Source organism: Scyliorhinus canicula, chromosome 10 (genome assembly GCF_902713615.1).
Source record: "Scyliorhinus canicula chromosome 10, sScyCan1.1, whole genome shotgun sequence".
In the NCBI taxonomy this organism is placed as follows: Eukaryota; Metazoa; Chordata; class Chondrichthyes; order Carcharhiniformes; family Scyliorhinidae; genus Scyliorhinus; species Scyliorhinus canicula.
In genome coordinates, this window is record NC_052155.1 from 50509084 (window position 1) to 50534386 (window position 25303).

The 25303-nt window shown below is 47.1% G+C and overlaps 1 protein-coding gene across 1 annotated transcript in view; it reads right to left on the reverse strand.

Annotated features, from left to right (window-relative positions):
* Positions 1 to 23016: 23016 nt before the first annotated feature.
* Positions 23017 to 25303, reverse strand: part of LOC119972350 (cathelicidin-related peptide Oh-Cath-like) — a 40519-nt gene continuing 38232 nt past the window's right edge. Inside the window, exon 4 of the mRNA XM_038808891.1 lies at positions 23017 to 23428. Coding sequence (XP_038664819.1) covers positions 23420 to 23428 — 9 coding nt within the window. The 3' untranslated portion in view covers positions 23017 to 23419. The remainder of the gene's footprint in view (positions 23429 to 25303) is intronic.

The following is a 25303-nucleotide window of genomic DNA, read 5'->3' on the forward strand; positions in this document are numbered from 1 at the left end:
GCAGGACGGACATATGAAGAAAGACTGGATCGCTGGGCTTGTACTCACAGGAGTTTAGAAGACTGAGAGGGGATCTCATGAAAACATATAAAATCCTGATGGGATTGGACAGACTAGATGCGAGAAGAAATATTCCAGATGTTGAGAACATCCAGAACTAGGGGGTCACAGCCTAAGAATAAGGGGTAAGACTGAGATGTGGAAGAACTTCTTCTCTCAGAGAGTTGTGAAATTGTGGAATTCTCTACCACAGAAAGCTGTTGGGGCCAGCTTGTTGGATATATTCAAGAGGGAGTTAGACGTGGCCTTTGGGGCTAAAGGGATCAAGGGGTATGGAGAGAAAGCAGGTGTGGGATACTGAATTTGCATGATCAGCCAGGATCATATTGAATGGTGGTACAGGCTCAAAGGGCTGAATGGACTACTCCTGCCCCTATTTTGTATGTTTCTACGTTTCATAGTTTTACAAATTGCAAATTGTTTCTTGTCCGGTTTCTTACAGAAATTGGGGTCTGTTCCAGAATCCTAACAGGAGGGAGTGGCCCAGGGAGTGCTCAAAATTGACACTGTACCCCAACATCTCATGGCATCAAGTAAAACAGGCACAAGGAAAATTCCTACTAATTACCACCTCCAACCCTCCCTCAGCTGATGATGTGTTTCTCCATCTTGAACATAAGTTGGTAGAAGCACCAAAAGTGGCAAAGTTATAGAATGTACTCTGAGTGGGAGACTTCAATGTCCAGCACAAGAGGGTTGCCAACTCTGGCTGGACATATTCAGGGAGACATTGGCAGAAGTGATGCCTTGGAAAGTCGGCAGTATGAGTGGGTTCTCGGGGGGGAATGAGAGAGGAAAACACACCAACTTAAACAAATGGGACGAATTTGTAGTGAGGGTGAATAATGATTAAAGTTCAGAGGAAAATAAAACCCTACTCACTCTTAAGGGGCTCAATGCAAGGTCTGATGCCATCGTTTTGAACAGGGATATTAAGGGATGCCAAAACGGAGGGGAAAATTACAATTCTATCTCTCCATCCCTGTTCTTAATGAAATGAAGTGGTCTGAAACATCGGCCATGCCTAACACATGGACTAATTATTACTACTCGCATCCAATCCCTCAATGAAATTCAAACCACACCAATCCCATCGTAGCCAATCGGTGTCCTTTTAGTTTTTTCTTTCAGTTCGAAATTGACTGGAAGGCACTGCGCCCAATATGATGTCACTGCACCCAATGTGATGTCACTGTGGCCAATGTGATGTCACTGTACCCAATGTGATGTCACTGCACCCAATTTGATGTCACTGCATCCAATGTGATGTCACTGCGACCAATGTGACGTCATTGTGACCAATGTGATGTCACTGCGCCCAACGTAATGTCACTGCATGGCAATGCCCCATGATGAGAAATTTCATTTCTTCCCTTTCTTGGTGGTTGTGGATGATGAATTATGGAACTGATTTGTTTGAAATATTGTTTTAAATCTCCCGGAATGCTTTCTTTGGCCACTGGATTAATGCTGATTCCGGTTGACTCCCAACCATTCGGAGAGGGTAGGCAACCCTAAGCACTGGGAGAGTCTTGGTAGCACCACTATTGACCCGGCTGGACAATTCCTGAAGGACATAGCTTGCAGACTGGGCCTACGGCAGGTGGTGAGAGAACCAACAAGAAGGGGAAACTTGATCTCATTCTCATCAAGCAAACTGTTGTCTATGAGTCTGTTCATGACAGCATTGATAGGAGTGATCACTGGACAGTCCTTGTGAAGACAAAGTCCTCTCCTCCATCATGTTGTATGGCACTGCCATTGTAGGATAGATTCAGAACAGACCTAGTAACTCAGAACTGGACATCAATAAGGCATTATGGACCATCAGCAGCAACAGGAATGTCTTCAATTGCAATATATAACCACATGGCCCAGCAAATCCCTCATTCTAATATTACCATTGAGCTAGTGGATGAACTCTGTTTTAATAAGGAGTGTAGGGGGGCAGCAGACATATGTAAGAGTGAGGTGCCCTCCTGGTGAAAGTACATGCATGATAAATAGTAGGAGAGCATGTTGCTTGTAGAGTTTGGTGATCCCACCATCAATAGATCAAATCAAAGCTGTGCAGCCATGTCGCTTCCAGCCATGAATGATGGTGAACAATTAAACAATTAATGAGAGAAGGAGGTTCCTTAAGAATCCTCATCATTAAAGGTGGCAGAGCCCAATGTGATATTCTTTGCTTTCTGAATGAGGATGGCTTTGAAGTGTAGTGTCTCACAAAGGATATCAAGCTAAGTTTTGAACAAAGCTAATTTGTTTACAATACGACTAAATAGATTTGACATGCTTGCTAAGATATAAAAGATTACAGATTCACTAAAACTATGATTCTAATTACAGAGCACCCAACACAACTAATCTCCACCGCGCCCAACAACCTTCTCCCTGAATCAAGAGTATCACGTGATCCACTTGAATGCACTTATCGCCATCTAGTGGTTGGATGTAATTACAGTAAATTTTACAGTAAGAAGTCTTGCAACACCAGGTTAAAGTCCAACAGGTTTGTTTCAAATCACTAGCTTTCGGACCACTGCTCCTTCCTCAGGTGAATGGAAGGAGCTGTGCTCTGAAAGCTAGTGATTGGAAACAAACCTGTTGGACTTTAACCTGGTGTTGTAAGACTTCTTACTGTGCTCACCCCAGTCCAACGCCGGCATCTCCAAATCATTATTCTTACAACAGACATATTGTCACACCATTGCAAAACACAAGGCTGAAGCCATTGCAGCTATCTTCAGACAGAAGTGTTGAGTGAATGACTCTTCTCAACCTCCTCATGCGGGCACCACAATCACAAATTCTAGAAATCTGGCAATTCAATTCACTCCATCTTTTATCAAGAAACAATTGAAAAATTGGTTCAGGATGTGTAATGCTGAAAACATGTGCTCCAGAATTAGCTGCATCCCAAGTTGCTCCAAATTACCTAAAACACCTGACAAAGTGGGAAATTTCCCAGGTTTGTCTTGTCCACAAAAAGCAGGGCAAATCAAATTCATCCAATCACTTCCACATCAGTCTACTCTCAATCATTAGCAAAGTAAAGGTAAGTGTTATCAACAGTGCTATCAAGCGGCACTTACACAGCAATAACCTGCTCAAGAATACACAGTTCAGATCACTTGGCTCCAGACCCCATTACAGCCTTGATCCAAATATGAATGAAAGAGCTGAATTCTAGAAGTGAGGTGAGAGGATTGCCCTTCACACCAAAGCAGCAGTTGCCCTAATGTTGCCTTAATGAGCCCCAAAAAAATCTAAGTCAATGGAAATCAAGAAGAAATTTTTTATTGATTTGGAGTCCTACCTTGCAAAAAGGAAGATGGTGTGATTGTTGGAGGTCCATAAGACCACAAGACCATTAGACAAAGGAGTAGAATTAGGCCATTCAGCCCATTAGGTTTGCTCCGCCATTCAAACTTGGCTGATATGTTTCTCACCCCATTCTCTTGCCTTCTCCCCCTGATCCCCTTATTAATCAAGAACCTATCTATCTCTGTCCTAAAGACAGTCTGATTTGGCCTCCAAAGCCTTCTGCGGCAAAGTATTCCACAGATTCACCACCCTCTGGTTGAAGAAATTACTCCTCATTTCAGTTTTAAAGAATCATTGCTTTAGTCTGAGATTGTGTCCTCTGCTTCTAGTTTTTCCTGATAGTGGAAACATCCTCTCCACGTCCACTCTATCTAGATCTCTCAGTAGCCTATGAGTTGCAATGAGATTCCCCCTCATCCTCCTAAACTCCAATGAGTACAGACCCAGAGTCCTCAACCTCTCCTCATATGGCAAGCTCTTCAATCCAGGGATCATTCTTGTGAACCTCCTCTGGACACTTCCCAAGGCCTTACATCCTCCCTGAAATATGGGGCCCAAAATTGCTCTCACAACTCCAAACTAGGTGTGACCAGAGTCTTATAAAGCCTCAAAAGTACACCACTGTTCTTGCATTCTAGCCCTCTCAACATGAATGCTAACATTGCATTTGCCTTCCTAACTGCCGACTGAACCTGCACCTTGAGAATCTGGGGGCAGCATGGTGGCGCAGTGGGTTAGTCCTGTTGCCTCACGGCGCTGAGGTCCCAGGTTCGATCCTGGCTCTCGGTCACTGTCCGTGTGGAGTTTGCACATTCTGCCCGTGTTTGCGTGGGTTTCGCCCCCACAACCCAAAGATGTGCAGGTTAGGAGGGTTGGTCACGCTAAATTGCTCCTTAGTTGGAAAAAATGAATTGGGTACGCTAAAAAAAAATTTAAAACCTTGAGAATCTTGAACTAGGACTCCTAAGTCCCTTTCTGTTCTGATTTCCTAAGCCTTTTCCCATTTAGAAAATAGTCTATGCCTCCATTCTTCCTACCAAAGTGCATAACCTTACACTTTGCCACATTGTATTCCATCTGCCACTTCTTTGCCCACTCTCCTAACTTGTCCAAGTCTTTCTGCAGCCTTCCTGCTTCCACATTACCACCTGACCCTCTGAGACAATCAACTCAGTTTCAGGGCATCACTACAGGAGATGATCAGGGTGGTCCCCCAACCATCTTCAGCTGCTTTATCCGTCACCTTCTTTCCATCATGAGGTCAAAAGTGGGGATGTTTGCACAATGTTCAGCACCATTTACAATTCCTCAAATAATGAAGCCATATGTGCCCACACAAAGCAAGTTGTCAACATTCAGGTTTTGGCTAATAAGTGGCAAGTAACATTTGCACCCACAAGTGCCAGGCAATTACCACATTTGTTACAATCATCATAGAAACCTGTCACATCTCAAACTCAATGAACAACTGTCAAAGTCACAGATTTAACTGCAAGGGTCATATCTTTCAATCAGCCAAAATTAAAAACAAAATACTGCAGATGTTGGAGATCTAAAATAAAACCAAAAAGTGCTGTAAAGTTTCAATGGTCTGGCTGCATCCGTGGAAATAGAAAGGGAGTTAATGTTTGAAGTCCAATATAACTCTTCTTTGGAACTCAAGACTCTTCAGAAGAAGAGTCATATTGGACTTGAAGGATTGTGTGAGATCTAGTCGCCCGTTCGTCGCAGGTGCAAATCCCATTACAGCCGCCACATCTCAGTTTGTGATCTTGCCCGTCCCCCACCCAGAAAGGGCGTGAACCTGATTTGCATGCATTTACAAATATTTTAATATCCTTAAACAGCTTTACAACGTAACATCCAGCTATGCTGAATCTTCCAGCCCTGGTGGGGTGGTCATGCCAGAGCCAGTCACTACCCAATTTCAGAAACAAAAAAACAGTTATGATGACCAAGCCAGGGGCATGGAGGTGCATGGAGGTGCTTGAGGGCCAAGGCCCCCTGGTATTGCAAGAGCAGTGCCAAGAGGACAGTGCAAAGGGGGCACATGAAGGGGCAGTGCCATGGGGGCATTTTCAGGTGTGAATCCACCTGCAAAGGAGAGGTTCCCTTATTTATGGTGAGGGAGGGCAGCACGGTGGCCTAGTGGTTAGCACAGCTGCCTCACGGCGCCAAGGTCCCAGGTTCGATCCCGGCTCTGGGTCACTGTCCGTGTGGAGTTTGCACATTCTCCCCGTGTCTGCGTGGGTTTCACACCCACAACCCAAAAATGTGCAGAGTAGGTGGATTGGCCACGCTAAATTGCCCCTTAATTGGAAAAAATAATTGGGTAATCTAAATTATAAAAAAAATGTTAAAAATTTATGGTGAGGGGGGAGAGGCAGGAGAGAGCCCCCGATGCTATCCATATCCTTGGGGGGTGTTGGGGAACTAATTTTAAATGCAGATTGTCCCTTCAAATGTGGCACCCCGATTTCTGTGGAGCTGGCCTTGCCAGCTCTATCTGGCCCCACCCCACCAGAGTGATGGCACAAACCACACCCCCAGATTTCCTGTGCACCAAGTGCCAGAAAATCTTGTCTGAAAACACGGCTGTGCTTTTCAGTGAAACACGGCAGTTTTCAGTCAGAACCTGACACTTTGCCATTTGCTATGCCTCCTTCTGCATCGTCGGGATTCTATGGATTTTTTAGGAAGATTCCGCCCATTAACTTTGTTTGTCTCTCTGCAAATGCCGTTAGATGAGTTGAGTTATTCCAAGACTTCCTGGTTTTATTTAATCCAACATGTTGGATAGCCTCATGGTATCCAATCGCATGGTATCTGACCTTGCTTGACCTTTATCAGTATGCAACATGCAATACTGTACAACCCAAGCTTTTGAACGCATTTGGTCATCATTATGACCAGAACTGAGGACAGGACATCTTTGTTTTGTTTCTTTCTTTTCTTCTTCATCTGAACGTGTGATGTAATCCTATAGGACAACTTTCCACACAATGACATGAATTCTCAAAGCCTAACGATAACATATATGTCAAACTTCCTTCACAACATTCCAACTTTGAGTATGACATTTACATGTTAGTCAAATTTTCCTTCAGCATGTCCTGCTTACTCTATGTTGCTTAGGCTCCACATACTGCAATAGAATTTACAAACAAACTTAACAAATCATTATTTTCCAACTCTCTGAGTAAATGAATTTCTTCAATTGTGAATATCAGTGCTTCACAGTCCAATACAGCTTTTGTTCAATATTTCACTTTCTGGAGCTGCTATTTCTCTGGGTTGAATAATACAGTGGCGTGCCGAGGGCGGATTCCACACCCGAAAGTTGGTGACATTCCAACTTCTGGGCCCCCCATTGGAGCATGGCCATTAATGCACAAATTGCGTGTTACTAATGGCAAGGGTGAGTTTGAGGCCTTCATCCTCCCCAATGAGTGCTGGAGAGCAGAATGTCCAGGCGAGGAGGTCGTAGGCTGTGACCCGGAGCAAGGTCACGATCACCACTTTAAAGGGCCCCTCAGCGCGGGACAGTGTCCAGAGATCTAGCAGATGATCAATCCTGTGGAATCATTCTGCAAGTAGAAGGCTTGTGCAGTTCCCAGCATTGCAAGGTAAGAGCATTTAATTTTTAGTCATTCTCTGCAAACCTTGTCATTCGCCATAGTTGGCATTCTTTTTAAACATCACCAAGTATCCCACTTCCTGGCATAGAGGAGTTGTGGATTAGTCACATGTTTCCATACATAGATGTCTGCGCCATCAGAGTAAGGATGGAAGCAGAGTAGGAGGGCCAAACCAGGCGGTAGATTCCATGTGGACTCATACAGACTCCTCCAGAGTGCAGTATCAGAGCGGTGTGAGCAGCTTATTCCAACCCATAGCAAGAGGAGGAAGCCCAGCCAGACTGCATGGGAGGAAGTGGCCGGGGTGGTCAACACTGTGGATGTTGTCAGGAGGACTTGGATCCAGTGCCAGTAAAGGTTCAATGACCTATTGAGGTCAGCCAGGGTGAACATGACTTTAGTTTCAGCTATCTTGGTTCAGTGTCCTGCAGGTCTCACTCGCAAATTTAGGAAGGAATTAAATGTTGCTGCTCCTCAGGGGCAGCACCACATGACAAAGACAACAAGCTGTTATCCATATAGTCTCTTTAGTTTGCAGGATGAACATGACACATTTGCATAACCTCCAGGCTGGTGCGCACTGAACATGTAATAGATTGGATGCATACTTGAGATTGCTTGAAGTTGTTGATGACAGCTCTCTGACAAATCTTTTCAGGAGAAACACACCTGCAATGTCCATGTGAAAGCCCGTACAAGCGAGGTCCAAAGAGGACAGGTTGGTGCTCATAGGCCCGAACTCCTCCAGGAGTATTGGCAGAGGCGCGATTGGAGGAAGGCATGGGCCTGGTGAGATGGCAAAAGGCTCAAACTGATTGAAAAGGGAAAAAGGCAAGTGTAGGTTTAATGGAGTGCAGACATTAACCAGTGTGGCTGGTGAATATAGTTCACACATTGGAACCCTGACAAGCTTCATCATCTGAAGTTTGACATGATCGTTCAGGGATCCATTGTGCTTGTGCAGTCCAGTCACTCGTGTCTGACAGTGAAATGGTTAATAAGCATCGTGTGATAGGGCTGACATGGCAAGTTCTTTGATGACCAATAACCCCCCTACTGACGTATCTCTGTTACAAAAGACACCTCTTTAACTGAATCTCTGCAGAAGCCAGGATACCACCTCTCTCCAAAGAGGAGGACGAATCCTCAGAGGATACACCATCACATCCTCTTTCTGCACCCAGTGCTGTTACAGCTACTGGCACTCCTGTGGGATTTAGCACATCGGATAGGGGTAGCAGACTAGTTAGGGCACTTCATATCCATATGTGCAGCTGTCAGGGACTGTGGTGGAGCTGGCCTTCGGCAGTCGAAGAGGTATCCGAGGTGATCTAGAGACTGATTGCAAGTCACGTGATGATCCTCTGGAGATGTCCATAAGGCAGCAGATGGACATCCAGCGCGATGTCCATGAAGGTTTGGTTCGTACACCAGAAAGGTTGGGTGCTCTGGCCTTGACTGTGGAGGTGTACACCCAGCTCACGTGTACTGTGATTTTCCATTCTTCAGGGTGACAAGCTTCTTCCATGAACTAATTTATGACTGTCCTGCATTGCAGACACAATCATTAGGATGCAGCCCAACCTGCACACTATTGCACTGGCTCTGACCTCAAGGGCACAGAGCCAGGGTGACAGGGAACTGGAAGCTTGGTCACACATTCTGTGATTGGACGCCTTTTCTCTTGATGAATATGCACGACTATGTAGCAGGAGCCCTTGTGGTAATGTGATTACAATCAACAGCCCCTGCAGCCTGGGGAAATGTACTCAATTGGTCTCAATTGGGTCCTCAATGACCGTAATTTCTTTTTAAATTGACATTTAAATAACGCGGACACGTTTCAGACTTTTAGACCTGCCCGCCCAATGTCTTATTGCAAAGCAGCGTGATGATGTTGGAAATGCTGCCTAAGGTCATCACTGTTGAACTTACGCTGCGCTGTGGGAAACACTTTTGACCGAGGAGTATATTATTGAGGCCTCTGTTTCTTCAACTGGTGCAAACTGAACTTCTGATTTGCCTTTCATTATTTAACTGTGGCATCGTCCCTTGTGATCATTATTGGTGTGTAATCTGATGCTCTTCAATGATCCAATCTAATTACATTCTCGTGTAGTTGCAAATGCCACAAACAAGAACTTCAAAATCACAAGAGCAGTGTTCAGTGAATTCTTTTGTGTCAAGATTTGCTGTTGAAATCACTGTTTTAAATCACAAATCATTGCTCCAAACTGGTTTTGAATTTCATGTTCTGTTGCTACATACACAAAATCTTCACATTACTTTGGTGGCCTCCTCTGTGTTGTAGTCTGCCTGTTGACTCAGGAACTCCCATCGTGTCAGAGTTAGGAATTGTTGTCTCCTCTAAAACCAATGTTTTTCCCTCTGGATAGCAAGCTGTCTGCCTGCTATCAGCATCGCTGATTCGGACTTCTGGATTGCTGGATATCAGCACACCTCAGTCCCTACATTGGATTCATCTGCTCCAGTGTCTTTGTCACCGTGACACCTTTGGACACATGAAGAATTTCAGCCATCCAGTAACTCCTGCCGACTGCAGTCACACTGTATATCCTCTCGGCGAAGACAGTGTATGAAATGAATGAAAAATGAAAATCGCTTATTGTCACGAGTAGGCTTCAATGAAGTTACTGTGAAAAGCCCCTAGTCGCCACATTCCGGCGCCTGTCCAGGGAGGCTGGCATATCACATTCTCCTGTCTCTGCAGTACTTCATCACCTGGCATCGCATCGGGCTGTCTAGGTTCCCTGCTGTGCTCTGCATAAACCCTTTTTCTCAGCATCAAGATTGAGAACTTCCTGATCAACACTAATGTTCCTCCGCTCCGGCATCCTGGTGCATATTTTGTGTCCAGACACCACAGCTGGGCTTCTCCCTGTTGTATGTGTGCAGTTGCTCTATAAATGGCTACATATGACACCAACTCCTCCTTCCAGTCTTTGTCCTCACCCCTTCCTCGAAAGATTGTTTTGTCGTTCCACTTCCCCATTTGCCTGTGGTCATTTAGGGGTCACTCCGTGATGGTGAGTGCCTGTGACTTGCACGCAATCTGTAAAGGTCTGTGAATCACTGCCCAGTGCCTGAATACAGAATGACTGGTAAACAATGCCTTGAAAATATTTCAGTCATTACAGACACCATTTTTTCTGCTATTGTAGACTTCACCATGGCATACTCATGGCACTGGCGGAGTAGTCAATCACCGGTAGGATGGACTCTCCTGATGGAAGTGGGCCTGAGAAGTCAATTGCTACATCCTCCCATGGTACAGCTGCTAACCAGTGTGCTCTGTAATGGTTCTGGTGGATTGTATATCTTTCCCTTGGCAGGGTATCCGGCATCTTTTCCATTGTGCTCCACATTGCTGCATCTGAAGCACTCTCAGACATTTGCTGCAAATGAAGCCAGCACTACTAACTTAACACTGTAGTTCATTACTACTTGTGCTTTCAAATTCAAAAACAAAAAACAAATAATAACTTATGCTTTCAACTAAAATCCTCAACTTAACTTCTCAGTTTGACTGCTGTCCCAGACACCCCCCTTCCCCCCTGAAAGCTGGGAGATACTTATTAGACTCTTGAAGGCTAGCCACTTTCTGGGACCAAACCAAAGTGCCACATCCCTCAGGAATTCACTTTGATTCTTCTCAGTCTTCCTACTTGCCTCGATCAAGGTATCAGCTTTCTTTTTCCACTGGCCTCTCTCTAGGTGACCCTGAACTTCTCTTTAAGTGCCTCATGATTGTTGACACTCCAGCTGAAGTGTGGGTTTCACTATGCTCTTGTGCCTCCACCTCAGAAACACTTCTGATTTGTGAGAGCTCTTTTGCTTCTGGTCCACAGCTGTTTTACAGCTCTTAGCAGCTCTCTTGTTTTCTGCCTGATGAACTCAGGGCAACATTGTGCATGCTTTCAGCTCCAACCCCAAATCCTGGCCCTATAGAGATGGGTCATTCATTGTTTTAAGCTTTCTCACTTCCAACGGTGACCAAGTAAGATAAGCACAGGTTACTTTTGAACTGTAATTAATCCAGGCTTGATGGTTTGCATGCACTTTCAGATTGTTTGGTAGGTTCTTAATCAGGTTTTTTGGTCCATAGCTCGTTGGAACAATGCTGATGAGGAAGTGATGCTAAATGGTAGACTTTTATATTGAAATAATATAACCCTTTTGGGTGTCATAATTATCAAGAACTGTTGTGAATCTGGATCCGCGTTCATTTGATGATATGCTTGACTGAGATCATTTTTTACTGACGTGTTGGCATCCAGCCAGCCCAGTGAATAAGTCATCCTCAGGGCAGAGGGTACTATTCGCACACAGCATAATGATTTTAAAATCGCCATAAATGTGTACAAATCCGTCTTTTTTCATCATGGATATGATCGACGTGACCCAATCACTCACATCAACAGATCCAAGGATGCCCGTTCCAACTAGCCATTCTAATTTTACCTCTACCTTAGGTCTGACCTAGCAATGACCTAGCCTTTAAGCATCTTGCCTGACTTTGTTGCTTGATCTTCAGCTTTACTGAGATATCCTTCATGCTTCCCAGCTCACCGTTGAAGGCTGCTTCAAGATTTTGTGTAGGCCTGATTCAGAATCAGAGATTTACCTCGGCCCAATTTAGTCTGATCCTTTCCAGACAAGTCCTTTCCATTCATGCTGGATAATCTCCTTTGACTATACACAAGGACAAATCTGCTGTCTGTCCATCAAATTGCACTGTTACATCAATATGGCCCCTCAACGCAACCACTTCCCTCGTATAGTTTTTTAACACTATCTTCGAGGGCTTCAGAGAGATATATCAGAGCTTTTCTTTATAAACAGTTTCTGGTACCAGTGAGATGGCTGCCCCAGTGTCCACCTCCATCTCCACTTGGCTGACTGTCCAGTAGTGGAGTGACCCATAACGGTTTGTTTCACCAGCAATAGCAAATATCTTTAATGAAAGTTCATCTTCGGACTGTGAATCGAGATTTTTCCCATTTCCTTTTGAGCCACGTGGACACTTATTCCTTCATCCAGTTTCCAATTTTATTTATTCGGCTCTTGCTTTTTGCAACTTTTGCCTGAAATCTGTTTGTTTTTCCAACAAGCGCATTTGATGTGGTCCTTTCTGCCACAATTTCTGCACGTGATGGGCTGGATTCTCCAGTCGCCAAACCCAAAATCGCGTTTGGCGAACGGCCGGAGAATCGGAGTTCCCGACCAAATCGGAGGCGGCGCCGCTTTTGCGATGCTCTGCCCCCTCCAAGGTGGTGTACTCGCCATGTATCGACAGCCTCAGGACATTGCCTGAGGCCCGCCACTGACCGGCCGGGTTCCCGACAGCGTGGGTCACGTGTGTTCCCATCCTGTCGGGAATTTGGCATGGCGGCTGCGGACTCAGGGGGAGGGCCGTTCTGCGGGCAGGAGATGCTGAGGGCACTGCAGGGGGTTGGTCTGGGGTGTGCAAGCCGGCCAAAGGGGGGGCTCAATTTCGCGGGCCGGGTCTGCGAGCGGCCTCCACCATGTAGCACGGTGCGACGGCTGCAGGCCACCGCCGTGCGCATCCGTGGCCTCGGACCCAGCAATTCTCCGGGGCACATCGGCTGGAGCCGGGTGCTCTACACTGCCAGCATGCAAGCCCCCAGAGAAACGGAGAATCAGTGGCCATTTTGCGCCATTTTTTCTGGCGTAACCGTTCCCATGACAGCTTGGGGACATAGCCCCTGGATTGGAGAATCCAGCCTGATATCTTTGCACCAACAACCTGCTGCTGAATGCCTGGTTTTTGCACACCTGTGGTAAGTGCAAGTCTATGTTTGCATTCGAGTTTCAGCCAATATCTTGTGAATTCTTGTGCTTGAACTCATCTGTTGAGCTTCTTTGACTGCTAATTTCATGAATGTAGCAACTTCCAAAGCTTTTTTTAAGGTTGCTTTCGGTTAACAGTCGCTTTTGAATAGCTTTGCACCTTAAACCACAGACTAATCTATCGCTCATGGTTTTGTTTAACACATCCCCGAATTTGCAGTTTTCATCCAGTCTTTTCCGGGTACTGACAAACTGCAATCGATTCACCTTCTTCTTCATTGTGATTATTAAACTGTTATAACCTGCCGTATCCTATTGACACTTGGTTACCCCATCTTACTTGGGGAATATGTGCTCCCCCAATGGGGGGGGGGGGGTTGAGGCAATAATTAGAACTGTAGCTGGATAAATAGAGCTGACCAGTGTGGTACCCGCCAGAGAGGGAACAAGTTGTGAACTATTGGCCTGCATACAAAGTCTTAGAAATAAGGTTACTTTCTGTTTGACTGTACAAACCCGTGCTGGATTCTTCGAGGCCCTCACAAAATAAACCCAAACCTTTCTGCAATGATTAAAAGTTTCTGCGAACAGAAGCCCTGCAATATTTCTATTGGCTTTTGCGGCTGTGCCAAACTCGACAGGAGGTTAAATCCTCCCTCCCCCACCACCCCCCCCCCCACCCCCCCCCCCCCCCCCCCCCCCCCCGCCATTATGTTCTGAAATGGACAAAACAGTCAAATCTCTCTGTCGAATCTTATCAAATGGTCGCACGGTGCCAAATGCTCTTTCTGTGTCTACCTCGCTTCCTTTTTCCCCAAAACAAGGCAAACCTGAGCTCAATTTGTTTTCCTTTGTGTTTTGCAACACCACCGTCTCTGAATTTGTTGTTTCAGCGTACTTACCCCCCGGTGCTCCCGGTACTATTACTAATCGTTTCAAGCAGAGTATATGGCGAGCTCCTTTTCAAAGTTGCTTTCTTCGGATTCCTCGATGATCTTTTGGTTCCACCTGTGGTTGCAACCGTTGTTTGGCTCCCCCGTCGCCAGCTTTTCATGCAACGCCAATTTTAATTGCTTATTTAGTTTTTGTACACCTACAAATGCTGTTCGCCTATCTCTTTGCTAGTTTTTATCTGGTGGCTTTAAAGATTGAATCTGCAGGCCTCAGAATTTCAAACAAACAAAACGTTTTATCAAGAAATTGTCAACACTGCGGTGTTGCACTGCCCGTTTGACCTCGCAAGTCTGATCCGTCTCTTAAAGTGCCTCTGTCTCACTGCAAGGCTGCTGGTGAGGAAACACGAGAAATACCGTAAATACACAACACCCATGTGGATCATGGTCCACCATCTCTACCACCGCCAGTGTGATGCAACAAACAAACATGCCTTGCCCTCTCTTTTCAGTATTCTGTAGGGACTGTTCCCTTCGTGAGATCCTGGTTCACTTCTTAATTCACTGCTAACCCCATCTCCTTCCCTTCCTGTGCAAACACAGGAGATGCAAAATCTGCCCATTCCATCATCCAGGGCCCCGGGCACGCTTCCCAGGTGATTTACTTGTACTCCTTCCTGATGGGTATTCTGTAATCACTGCTCACAATGTGATCTCCTCTAGTTACTGCAGCCAATGCTGGGGATAGATATAAAGGAAATCGACAATGGCGCATCTCAAAGTGTCACAGTGCAGCACAGACAACATTGAAATGTAGTGCCCAGTGTTATGTTGGAGAAGGACAGGGGCAGAAACAAAGGCATAACAATAAAGCCTGTAGCCATCATATTCTATTCCAATTGCTCAGTGACGCGTGACATGTTCTCAATTAAAATTGTGCTAAGGTTCCCCAGCCCTGAACCCTGGGGAAACACCATGGAGATGACTTTGTAAAATAAAGCCACATAAAAAATGATGTACTTATTTGTTAACTTGTCAAGTAGTGAGGTTTAAATGTTGTACCACTGGATTGGGTCTCAGCTGTTTAGCACATAACCTTAGAAAGCATGACTAACAAGATCATAATTTACAGGGTAGAAAATCGATGAAGCAGACTGCAAATGTCACGAGCTGCTGGAGGAGATATTTAGCCTTTGTGACCTCAGCTCCCCGACTGACCTTCACTTTGTTCCAGTTGTAATTTTGTTCCCCCAAAGCTCCTATTTTCCTCTGCTCTACCGATGCACAGCTCCTCAAAACCACATTCCCGATAGGCTTCTCTCCACGGGGGAGCAAGTTGATGCATGGGTAGCTCCCAAATATTCAAACGTGGAGGGCACGATAGCTGAATCAGATCCTGTCATCAACCCCGGTTCCCATACATCTCCTCATTGGAATGTGACCAGGATCGCAACTTTTCACTGGTTCCTTCCTTCCTCACCGCCGAGCTTAATCATGCCGACCCAAGCTGAGTTTTCTAATAAGCCTACAGGAGACATATGGGCCGGGATTCTCCGATCCCGCGGCCAAGTTCTGACACCAGCGTCAAAAGCAGTGCGAGCGACTCCGGTGTCAAAGGGCCTCCAGGCCCAGACATTCACCCTTTCCTAAGAGGGCTAGTACAGCGCCAGAGTGGTGTCCACTGCTCCGGTGCGCAAAAGCCGGTGCACCACGGCCAGCGCGCATGGGTGGCGTGAAACTTATTGATGTCATCGTGTAGTTGTTTCAGTGTGATGATGTCAATAAGTTCCATCCCACCATCAAACTCACCATGGACTACTCTACAGAATCGGTGGCATTCTTGGACACACTCATCTCCATCAAGGACGGTCACTTCAGCACTTTGCTTTGCCGCAAGCCCACAGAAAACCTCATGATGCTCCACTTCTCCAGCTTTCACCCTAAACACATTAAAGAAGCCATCCCCTATGGACAAGCCCTCCATATACACAGGATATGCTCAGACGAGGAGGAGCGTGACAGACATCTACAGACACTGAAAGATGCCCTTGTACGAACGGGATATGGCGTTCGACTCATCGATCGACAGTTCCAACGTGCCACAGCAAAACACCACACCAACCTACTCAGAAGACAAACAAGGGACACAACCGATAGAGTACCCTTCGTCGTCCAGTATTTCCCCGGAACGGAGAAACTACAACATCTTCTTCGCAGCCTTCAGGACGTCATCGATGAAGACGAACATCTTGCCAACGATATTCCACACCCCCCACTACTTGCCTTCAAACAACCGCGCAACCTCAAACATACCATTGTTTGCAGCAAACTACCCAGCCTTCAGAACAGTGACCACAACACCACACAAACACTGCCATGGCAATCTCTGCAAGATGTGCCAGATAATTGACAGGGGTACCACCATTACACGTGAGAGCACCACCCACCAGGAACGCGGTACATATTTGTGCGACTCGGCCAATGTTGTCTACCTCATACACTCAGGAAAGGATGTCCCGAAGCGTGGTACATTGGCGAGACCAAGCAGACGCTGCGACAACGGATGAACGGACATCGTACAACAATCACCAGGCAGGAATGTTCCCTTCCAGTCGGGGAACACTCAGCAGTCAAGGGCATTCAGCCTCTGATCTCTGGGTAAGCATTCTCCAAGGCAGCCTTCAGGACGCGTGACAATGCAGAATCACGGAGCAGAAACTTATAGCCAAGTTTCGCACACATGAGTACTGCCTCAACCGGGACCTTGGATTCATGTCGCATTACATTCACCCCCCACCATCTGGCCTGGGCTTGCGAAATCCTACCAACTGTCCTGGCTTGAGACAATTCACAGCTCTTTAACCTGGGATTACCCCTATCTCTGGATCTGTAAAGACTTAATTACCTGCAAATGCTCACATTCAAAGTACCGTCTTGCATCTTTAACTTTGTCTATATATATGTTTCTGGAACCTACCTCTCCATTCACCTGAGGAAGGAGCAGGTATCCAAAAGCTAGTGATTTGAAACAAACCTGTTGGACTGTAACCTGGTGTTGTAAGACTTCTTACTGTGCTCTCAGAATGAGTTACGGTTCAGATGATTCATGGAATAATGGAAACCTAGAGACATAGAGTCATAGATATTTACAGCATGGTAAGAGGCCCTTCGGCCCAGCTTGTCAATGCTGCCCAGTTTCTATTATTAAATTAGTCCCACTTGCCCGCAATTGGCCCGTATCCCTCTATACCCACCCTGCCCATGTAACTGTCTAACTGTTTTTTAAAGGAAAAAATTGTGCCCACCTCTACCGCTGCCTCTGACAGCCTGTTCCAGATACTCAGCACAACTCTGTGTGAAGAAATTTCCTCTCTAGTCTCCTTTGTATCTCTCCCCTCTCATCTTAAACCTATGCCCTCTAGTTCTAGACTCCTCTCCCTTTCGGAAACCTGGAAGGAATTTACAGGTTAGATTGTAACTGAGGAATTTAAGTGAACATAATGGATAATTGGGAGTGGGTTCCAGGTTGGGATCTGATCCAGAAATTCAGGTGGTTTATATATAGAATAATAAATTACTGCAAGTGGATTACAGGCTGAGATCCAATAGACAAGCTCAGATGCTTTATATATAGAATAATTAATACATAGTAATGAGTTACAGACTGAATCTAATCAAAGGGTTCAAATGGTTTATATATAGAACAATATATAATTCACAACTATTTTATCCTGGTGGGAGTTCCTTGTTCCAAGCAGGATAGATAGGATAAACATCAGAACAAACCATCACAAAGGAGGTTGAGCACAGTCCCCAAATATAAAATTAAAAACAGCCTGTAATTTGTCTGAATGGTTCCTCTGAATCAGACGTTTTGTTTGTGCAGAGATCAGTGATGCGTCTGACAGATAGAGTAGTCACTCTCTGCCACCTGCTGGACATTGACAAGTATCACAAGAGCCGAACATCACACTGTAACACACAATGCTCGGCCTCCAAGGACATTCGATGTGGATAGCATAATTTGGTTTTGTTAGGGGCTGTTTCAGTATTACTCCCAGCATTGTTTCCTCAAATGCCTGTGTGTATTCTCTGGGACCACTCTGCATAATACAGGTTTTCTGTGAAAACTCTAACTTGCACCCATTCCAATGGTGAATCAATGCCATAGCATTAATGCTGTTGAGTCATCAATGGGTAGTTTGGTCCTGTCTGGAAAATAATGGATAATAGTATCCTGGGTAGAATGATGCTGTCAGCAACTTTGTGTCAGAGGCTTACAGGACCAAAATATGAGAAGATTGCATAAACTAGGTTTGTGTTTCCTTGAGTATTGAGGTTGAAAGTAATCTAATCACAGTTCGGCTGAGTCAGAGAAATACACTGGGGCATCTGAAGACAGAAATGTGGCAAGATCCTGGCACGACCATGTCCCATCTAAAATCTCCCTCTCATCTTGGTCACATGCTTTCCCAACGTCGCACTGGAATAATTTTCACATACTGTGGAAAAGGGTTACTCAGGAAGTGTGAGGAGATAGATTAACACCAGTAAAAATATAGTCAGGGGCACATAGCTCAGGGGAGAGGGCTCAGTGAGTGACAGTGTGAGGGAGCTGGATTAACATCAGTGGAGAGGCAGCATTGGGTGCGAAGGAAGAGGTTGATGAGCAGTAGAGTGAGGGCTGGAGTAATAATACATTTAGTAATGCAGCAAGCTGGGTGGAAGGTTTACTGTTTTTTAAAATTAATTTTGACGGGATGTGGATGCCGTTGGCTAGGGCACCATTTGTTGCCCGTCCATAATTTTTAAAATTATTTATTTATGGGATGTGGGCCTCACTGGTTAGGACAACATTTATTGCCCATACATAGTTGCCCTGCAGAAGGTGATGGTGACTTGCCTTCTTGAACCGCTCCAGTCCTTAATGTGTAGGTACACCCACTGTGCTGTCGGCAAGGCCGCCTCAAGGTACCGGCAACTCGGGCAGTCGCCCGGGGCGCCATGTGCTAGGGGCGCCGCGTAAAAGACTCGGATCCCGCGCATGCGCAGTTGGGCCGGTTCCAACCAGCGCATGCGCGGTGGCCGCCCTCACCCAGGCCGCCCCGCACAAACATGGCGGATGGATCCAGGCTCGCTGGTGGTCACTCCGGCCCCCCCCCCCTCGGGTTCACTCCGCCCCCCCCCCCCTCGGGCCCCCTCCGGACCCCCCCTCGGGCCCCCTCCGCCCCCCCCCCCCCCCGGCTCCCGGCCCCGCCCCCCCCCCCCCCGCCGGCCTCAATTAGGCTTCAATGAAGTTACTATGAAAAACCCCTAGTCGCCACATACCGGCGCATGTTTGGGGAGGCTGGTACAGAAATTGAACACACGCTGCTGGCATTGTTCTGCTTTGCAAGCCAGCTATTTAGCCCAGTGTGCTAAACCAGCCCATCTGTATAGCTTCTTGACTGGTGACTGAGCTACACTCATCCAGGCAAGTGGAGAGTATTCAATTACATTCCTGGCTTGTGCCTGGTGGACAGGATTTGAGGGGGTCAAGAGGTGAATTACTAGCCTTTGACCTGCCCTGGTAGCCACAGTATTAATATGGCTCGTCCAGTTAATTTTCTGATCAGGATGTTTATTGTGGGAGATTCAGCGATGCTACTATGATTGAATGTCAAGGAGTGTTGGTTAGAATAATAATCTTTATTAGCATCACAAGTAGACTTACATTAACACTGCAGTGAAGCTGCTGTGAAAATTCCCTAGTCCCCACACTCCGTTGCCTGTTCAGGTACACTGAGGGAGAATTCAGAATGCCCAATTCACCTAAAAAGTGTTTCTTTCAGAACTTGTGGATGGAAACTGGAGCACGTTGGAGGAAATCCATGCAGACACATGGAGAATGTACAGACTCAGCACAGACAGTGACCCAAGCCGGGAATTGAACCCAGGTCCCTGGTGCTGCGAGACCCTCTCTTGTAGGAGATGTCATTGCCTGGCACTTGTGTAGCGTGAATGTAACTCATCTGTAACTCATCCAGTCCAAGCCTGGATATTGACCAGGTTTGCTGCATTTGGGCATGGACTGCTTCATTATCTGAGGAGTCGCGAATGGTGCTGAACATTGTGTAGTCATCAGCAAACGTCACCACTTCTGACATTATGATGGAAGGGAGGAAGAGAGCTCCAGTGGCGCAATCGGTTAGCGCGCGGTGCTTATATGATGGAAGGGAGGTCATTGATGAAGCAGCTGAAATGGTTGGGCCTTCGGACATTACCCTGAGGAACTACTGCAGTGATGTCCTGGAGCTGAGATGATTGATCTCCAACCACCACATCCATCTTCCTTTTTGCCAGGCATGACTCCAACGAGCAGAGCGTTTCCCCCCTCATTCCCATTGACTCCAGTTTAGCTAGGGCTTCTTGATGCCATACTTGGTCAAATGCTGCCTTGATGTCAAGGTCAGTCACTCTCACTTCACCTCTGACATTCAGCTCTTTTACCCATGTTTGAACCAAGATTGTGATGAGGTCAGGAGCTGAGTGACCCTGGCGGAACCCTAACTGAGCGTCCAAGAGCAGCTTATTGCTGAGAAAGTGCCTCTTGATAGCATTGTTGATGACTCATTCCATCATTTTGCTGATGGTGGAGAGTAGACTGATAGGGCGATAATTGAATTTGTCCTGTTTCTTGTGTATCGGACGCAACTGGGCAATTTCCCACATTGCCGGATAGATGCCAGTGTTGTAGTTGTACTGCAGCAGCTTGGCCAGGCGTGCAGAATGTTCTGGAGCTCAAATCTTCAGTACTATTGCTGGAATATTGTCAGGGCCCACAGCCTTTGCAGTATCCAGTGCCTTCATCCATTTCTTGATGTCACGTGGAGTGAATGGTATTGGCTGAAGACTGACATCTGTGATGCTGGGGACCTCAGGAGGAGACCGAGGTGGATCATCCACTCGGCACTTCTGGCTGAAGGTTGTTGCGAATGCCTCAGCCTTGTCTTTTGCACATATGTGCTGGGCTCCTCCATCATTAAGGATGAGGATTTGATTTGATTTATTATTGTCACATTATTAGTATACAGTGAAAAGTATTGTTTCTTGCATGCTGTACAAACAATGCATACCGTACATAGGAAAGGAAGGAGAGGCTGCAGAATGTAATGTTACAGTTATAGCAAGGTGTAGAGAAAAGATCAACTTAATACGAGGTAGGTCCATTCAAAAGTCTGATGGCAGGAGGGAAGAAGGTTCAAGAGACTCTTGAGTCGGTTGGTACATGACCTAAAACTTTTGTATAATTTTCCTGACTGAAGAAGGTAGAAGAGAGTATGTCTGGGTGAGCGGATCCTTAATTATGCTGGCTGCCTTTCCGAGGCAGCGAGAACTGTAGACAGAGTCAATGGACGGGAGGCTGGTTTGCGTGTGGATTACATTCACAACCTTTTGTAGTTTCCTGCGGTCTTGGGCAGAGCAGGCTCCATACCAAGCTGTGATACAACCAGAAAGAATGCTTTCCATGGTGCATCTGTAAAAGCTGGTGAGAGTCGTAGCTGACATGCCAAATTTCCTTAGTCGTCTAAGAAAATAGAGTCTTTGGTGGGCTTTCTTAACTATAGTGTCGGCATGGGGAGGACAAGGACAGGTTGTTGGTGATCTGGACACCTAAAAACTTGAAGCTCTCGACCCTTTCTACTTCGTTCCATTGATATAGACGGGGCATGTACTCCACTATGCTTCCTGAAGTCGATGACAATCTCCTTCGTTTTGTTGACATTGAGGGAGAGATTATTGTCGGGATATTTGTGGAGCCTTTTCCTCCAGTGAGTTGTTTATTGTCCACCACCATTCATGGCTGGATGTGGTAGGTCTACTGAGCTGAAGTGTTCACTGTGAAATTGCTTACCTCTGTCTATTACTTGCTGCTTATGCTGTTTGGCACACAAGTAGTCCTGTGTTGTAGCTTCATCAGGTTGACATCTCGGGTGAAATTCTCCGACCCCCTGCAGGGTCGGAGAATCACCCGGGGCTGGCGAAAATCCTGCCCCCGCCGTGGCAGAAATTCTCCGCCACCCGGGAATTGGCGGGGGCGGGAACGTGCCCTCCGCGCTGATCAGCGAGCCCCCCGCGGCGATTCTCCGGCCCGCGATGGGCCGAAGTCCCGCCGCTGAGCCGAAGTCCCGCCGCTGAGAGGCCTCTCCTGCCACCATGGTTTCAACCACCTCTGGTGGTGGCGGGATTGGCGGCACGAGCGGGCCCCCGGGGTCCTGGGGGAGGGGGGCGGGGCGATCGAACCCCGGGGGATGCCCCCACAGTGGCCAGGCCCGCAATCGGGGCCCACCGATCGGCGGGCGGGCCAGTACCGTGGGGGCCCTCTTTTTCTTCCGTCGCCGCCATGGCCTCCACCATGGAGGAAGCGGAAGAGAATCCTCCAGCGCGCATGCGCCGGTGGTGACATCAGCGGCAGCTGACGCACCGGCGTATGCGCGAACTGGCGAAGGCCTTTTGGCCAGCCCTGGCGCCGGGCGGCGGGCCTTTGGGGAGGCCCGACGCCAGAGTGGTTGGCGCCACTCCGCTACGCCGGGACCCCTCTCCCCGCTGGGTAGGGGAGAATCCCGGCCCTCATTTTTCGGTATGCCTGATGTTGTTCCTGGCATGCTCTCCTGCACTCTTCATTGAACCAGAGTTGATCCCCTGGCTTGGTGGTAATGGTAGAGTGGGGGAATATGACAGTCCATGAGGTTGCAGATTGTGGTTGAATACAAATCTGCAGCTGCTGATGGCCCAGAGTGCCTCATGGAGGCCCAGTCTTGAGTTCCTAGATCTGTTCAAAGTCTATCCCATTTAGCACGGCGGTAGTCCCACACAACACAATTGTCCTTGAGAAGGTGGTGGTGAGCTACCTTCTTGAACCACCCCAGTCCCTGTGATGTCAGTACACCCACAGTGCTGTTAGGAAGGGAGTTCTGGGATTTCCACACAGTGACAGTGAAGGAACAGCGATATATTTCCAAGTCAGGATGAGTGACTTGGAGGGGATCCTCCATGACGTGGTGTTCCCAGGTATCTGCTGCCCTTGTCCTTCCAGATGGTAGTGGTTGTGGGTTTGGAAGGTGTTGTCTAAGAAGCCTTGGTGAGTTCCTGCATGAGGAAAATGGATTAACACCAGCAGAGATACAGACAGAACAGGGTACATTAAATGCTCATCCGTGAGCTTATCTCTCACAATTCAGCTCTTGCGCGTTGGTACTGGCCATAATTCACATAAAACAGAGGCATTTAATGGTGATTATAATTTATTGTAACATGATCAGCCGATTCACACAATGAGACTCGCAGTTTAAATGGAGTCCAGCTTAACAGTTGCCTATAACACATAGAAGAATAGCTATAATTGGTTGGGTTACTCATCTTTCCTTACTATTGGTCTGGGTAATTGGCATGCAGTCTCAAGATAAGGTTCGAACCTAATACAACGCAGATTGAAGATTTTGCCCTCAAATGTCTAATTTTAAAGGTTTCTGTAGAGTCTAAAGCCAATTTTCACATATTGCTTCTCCGTAACAAATTTTACAAGGCCTTCCCATTATCAGGGTATTTCTGTTGAGTAACTTCTGACAAAAGATGGCTGCCAATCTGTTCTCTCTGCTGCTGCCAATGTCCTCTTCAAAAACTCCTCACTCAATCCTGCTGCAAAGGAAAAAGCAAAACAGGAGAATTAAACACAGCAGTCCCGAACCCCCATTTTACCTCAAAGAGCAAGAGTGTGTAATTCCCCTACTCGATCCGGGGCCCAGATTCTCCGACCCCTGCCGGGTCGGGAATCTCCGGGGGGAGACGCAAATCACGTCCTGCTGCCCCAACGCCAGCTGCCCTATTCTCCGGCACAGTTTTTCAGGGGCCGGCATGATTCCCGCCACGCCGGTCGGGGGCCGTTGACAACGGCGCCCCCCCCCCCCCCGGCAATTCTCCAGGCACCGATGGGCTGAGTGGCCATCAGGTTTTGGCCAGTCCCGCCGGTGTGAATTACTCACCTCACGCACGGCGGGATTTGGCATGTAAGTGTGTGGGGGCGGTCCTGGGGGTGGGGCGCGGGCGGATCCGACCTCGGGGGGGGGGGAGGCCCCCACAGTGGCCTGGCCCACGACAGGAGCCTACCGATCTGCGGGCGGGCTTGTTCCGTGGGGGGCCTTCTTTCTTCCGCGCCGGGTCCCTGTAGGGTTCCGCCATATTGTCCGGAGGCCGGTGCGGAGAAGAGAACCCGCACGCATGCACGGAATACACCGGCCGGTCTGCGCATGCGCGAGATCACGCCCGCCATTCTGCGCATGCGCGAACTCGCGCAGGCCCTTCAGTGCCAACCACTCTGCCATCAAACTAGCCCCCAAAAAATTGGAGAATTACTCACTTTCGGGGGCTGTTGATGCCAGAGTGGTTAGCGCCGGTTTTCCCGCCGGCGTGGGGACTTAGTCCCATTTTCGGAGAATCCCACCTGGGATCTGCTATTCTGACAGATCATTGCAGATCGCTACCTCAACTCCATCTTTTCACCTGCACCCAACATTCCTACTTACCCTTAGCCCAACAAAAATCCATCCCAATCTTTGAAGCTTTCATTTACCGAGCATTCTCAGCCTTTTAGGGGATCTCGAGAGTTTCAGATTTCAACTACATTTTGTTTCCTGATTTCATCCTTCAGAAACCTTGCTCTAATTTTAAGGTTAATCCTCTTTGGCCTGACTTGATTCTCCCACCATAGAAAATTATTTCTGTCTATGCCCTACCATATTGAACCCTTTTGAAACTTTATAACTCTTATTTAGATTACCACTCAACCCTCTATAATCAAGGGAATCTAAGACACATTTATACAATCTGTCCTCACAATTTGACCCTTGAAACCCTGATAACATTTCTGGTGCGATTTACCTGCTGAAGGCCAATCTATATTTCCTGAAGTGTGGCGTTGAAAGGTGAGTGCTGTGCTCCAGGTGGGGTCAGACGAGGACTCTGTACAATTGGAACAAAACTTCTTTCCCTTTCTGTTCTAGTCCGCTTGTGATATTGGGCAATAGTCCACTTGCCTTTGTGATTGCTCATGTATCTGTCTAACTGGCTCCAAAGTGACTTGTGTAACCTACCCTCCGTGTTTTTTTTCTCCAGATGAGTTTCTGATTTATTAACCAGTCAAAATATTTCAACAAAGCAGGAGAATGTCCACTCAGCTAAGTCCACACCTACCCACAGGCAAAACACAGTCAGCACTGTCATTATCTGACTCCTATGATTGTAGAATCTCTTTATCAGTATGGGGAGCTTTCACAAATCTGTGACTTCCACCAGTTCCTCCAAGCTGCCAAACAAGTTGATTTCTAAATAAATGCCTCTTTCTTCATTGTCCCTGTAAATCCCTGGGACTCCTCACCTAACGGCACTGCAGGAGCACATACTTCACCATATGGACTTCAGACACTAATGTCCTTTAGGGAAGGAAATCTGCCTCTCTTACTTAGTCTGGCCTACACGTGACTCCAGACCCACAGCAATATGGTTGACTCTTAAATG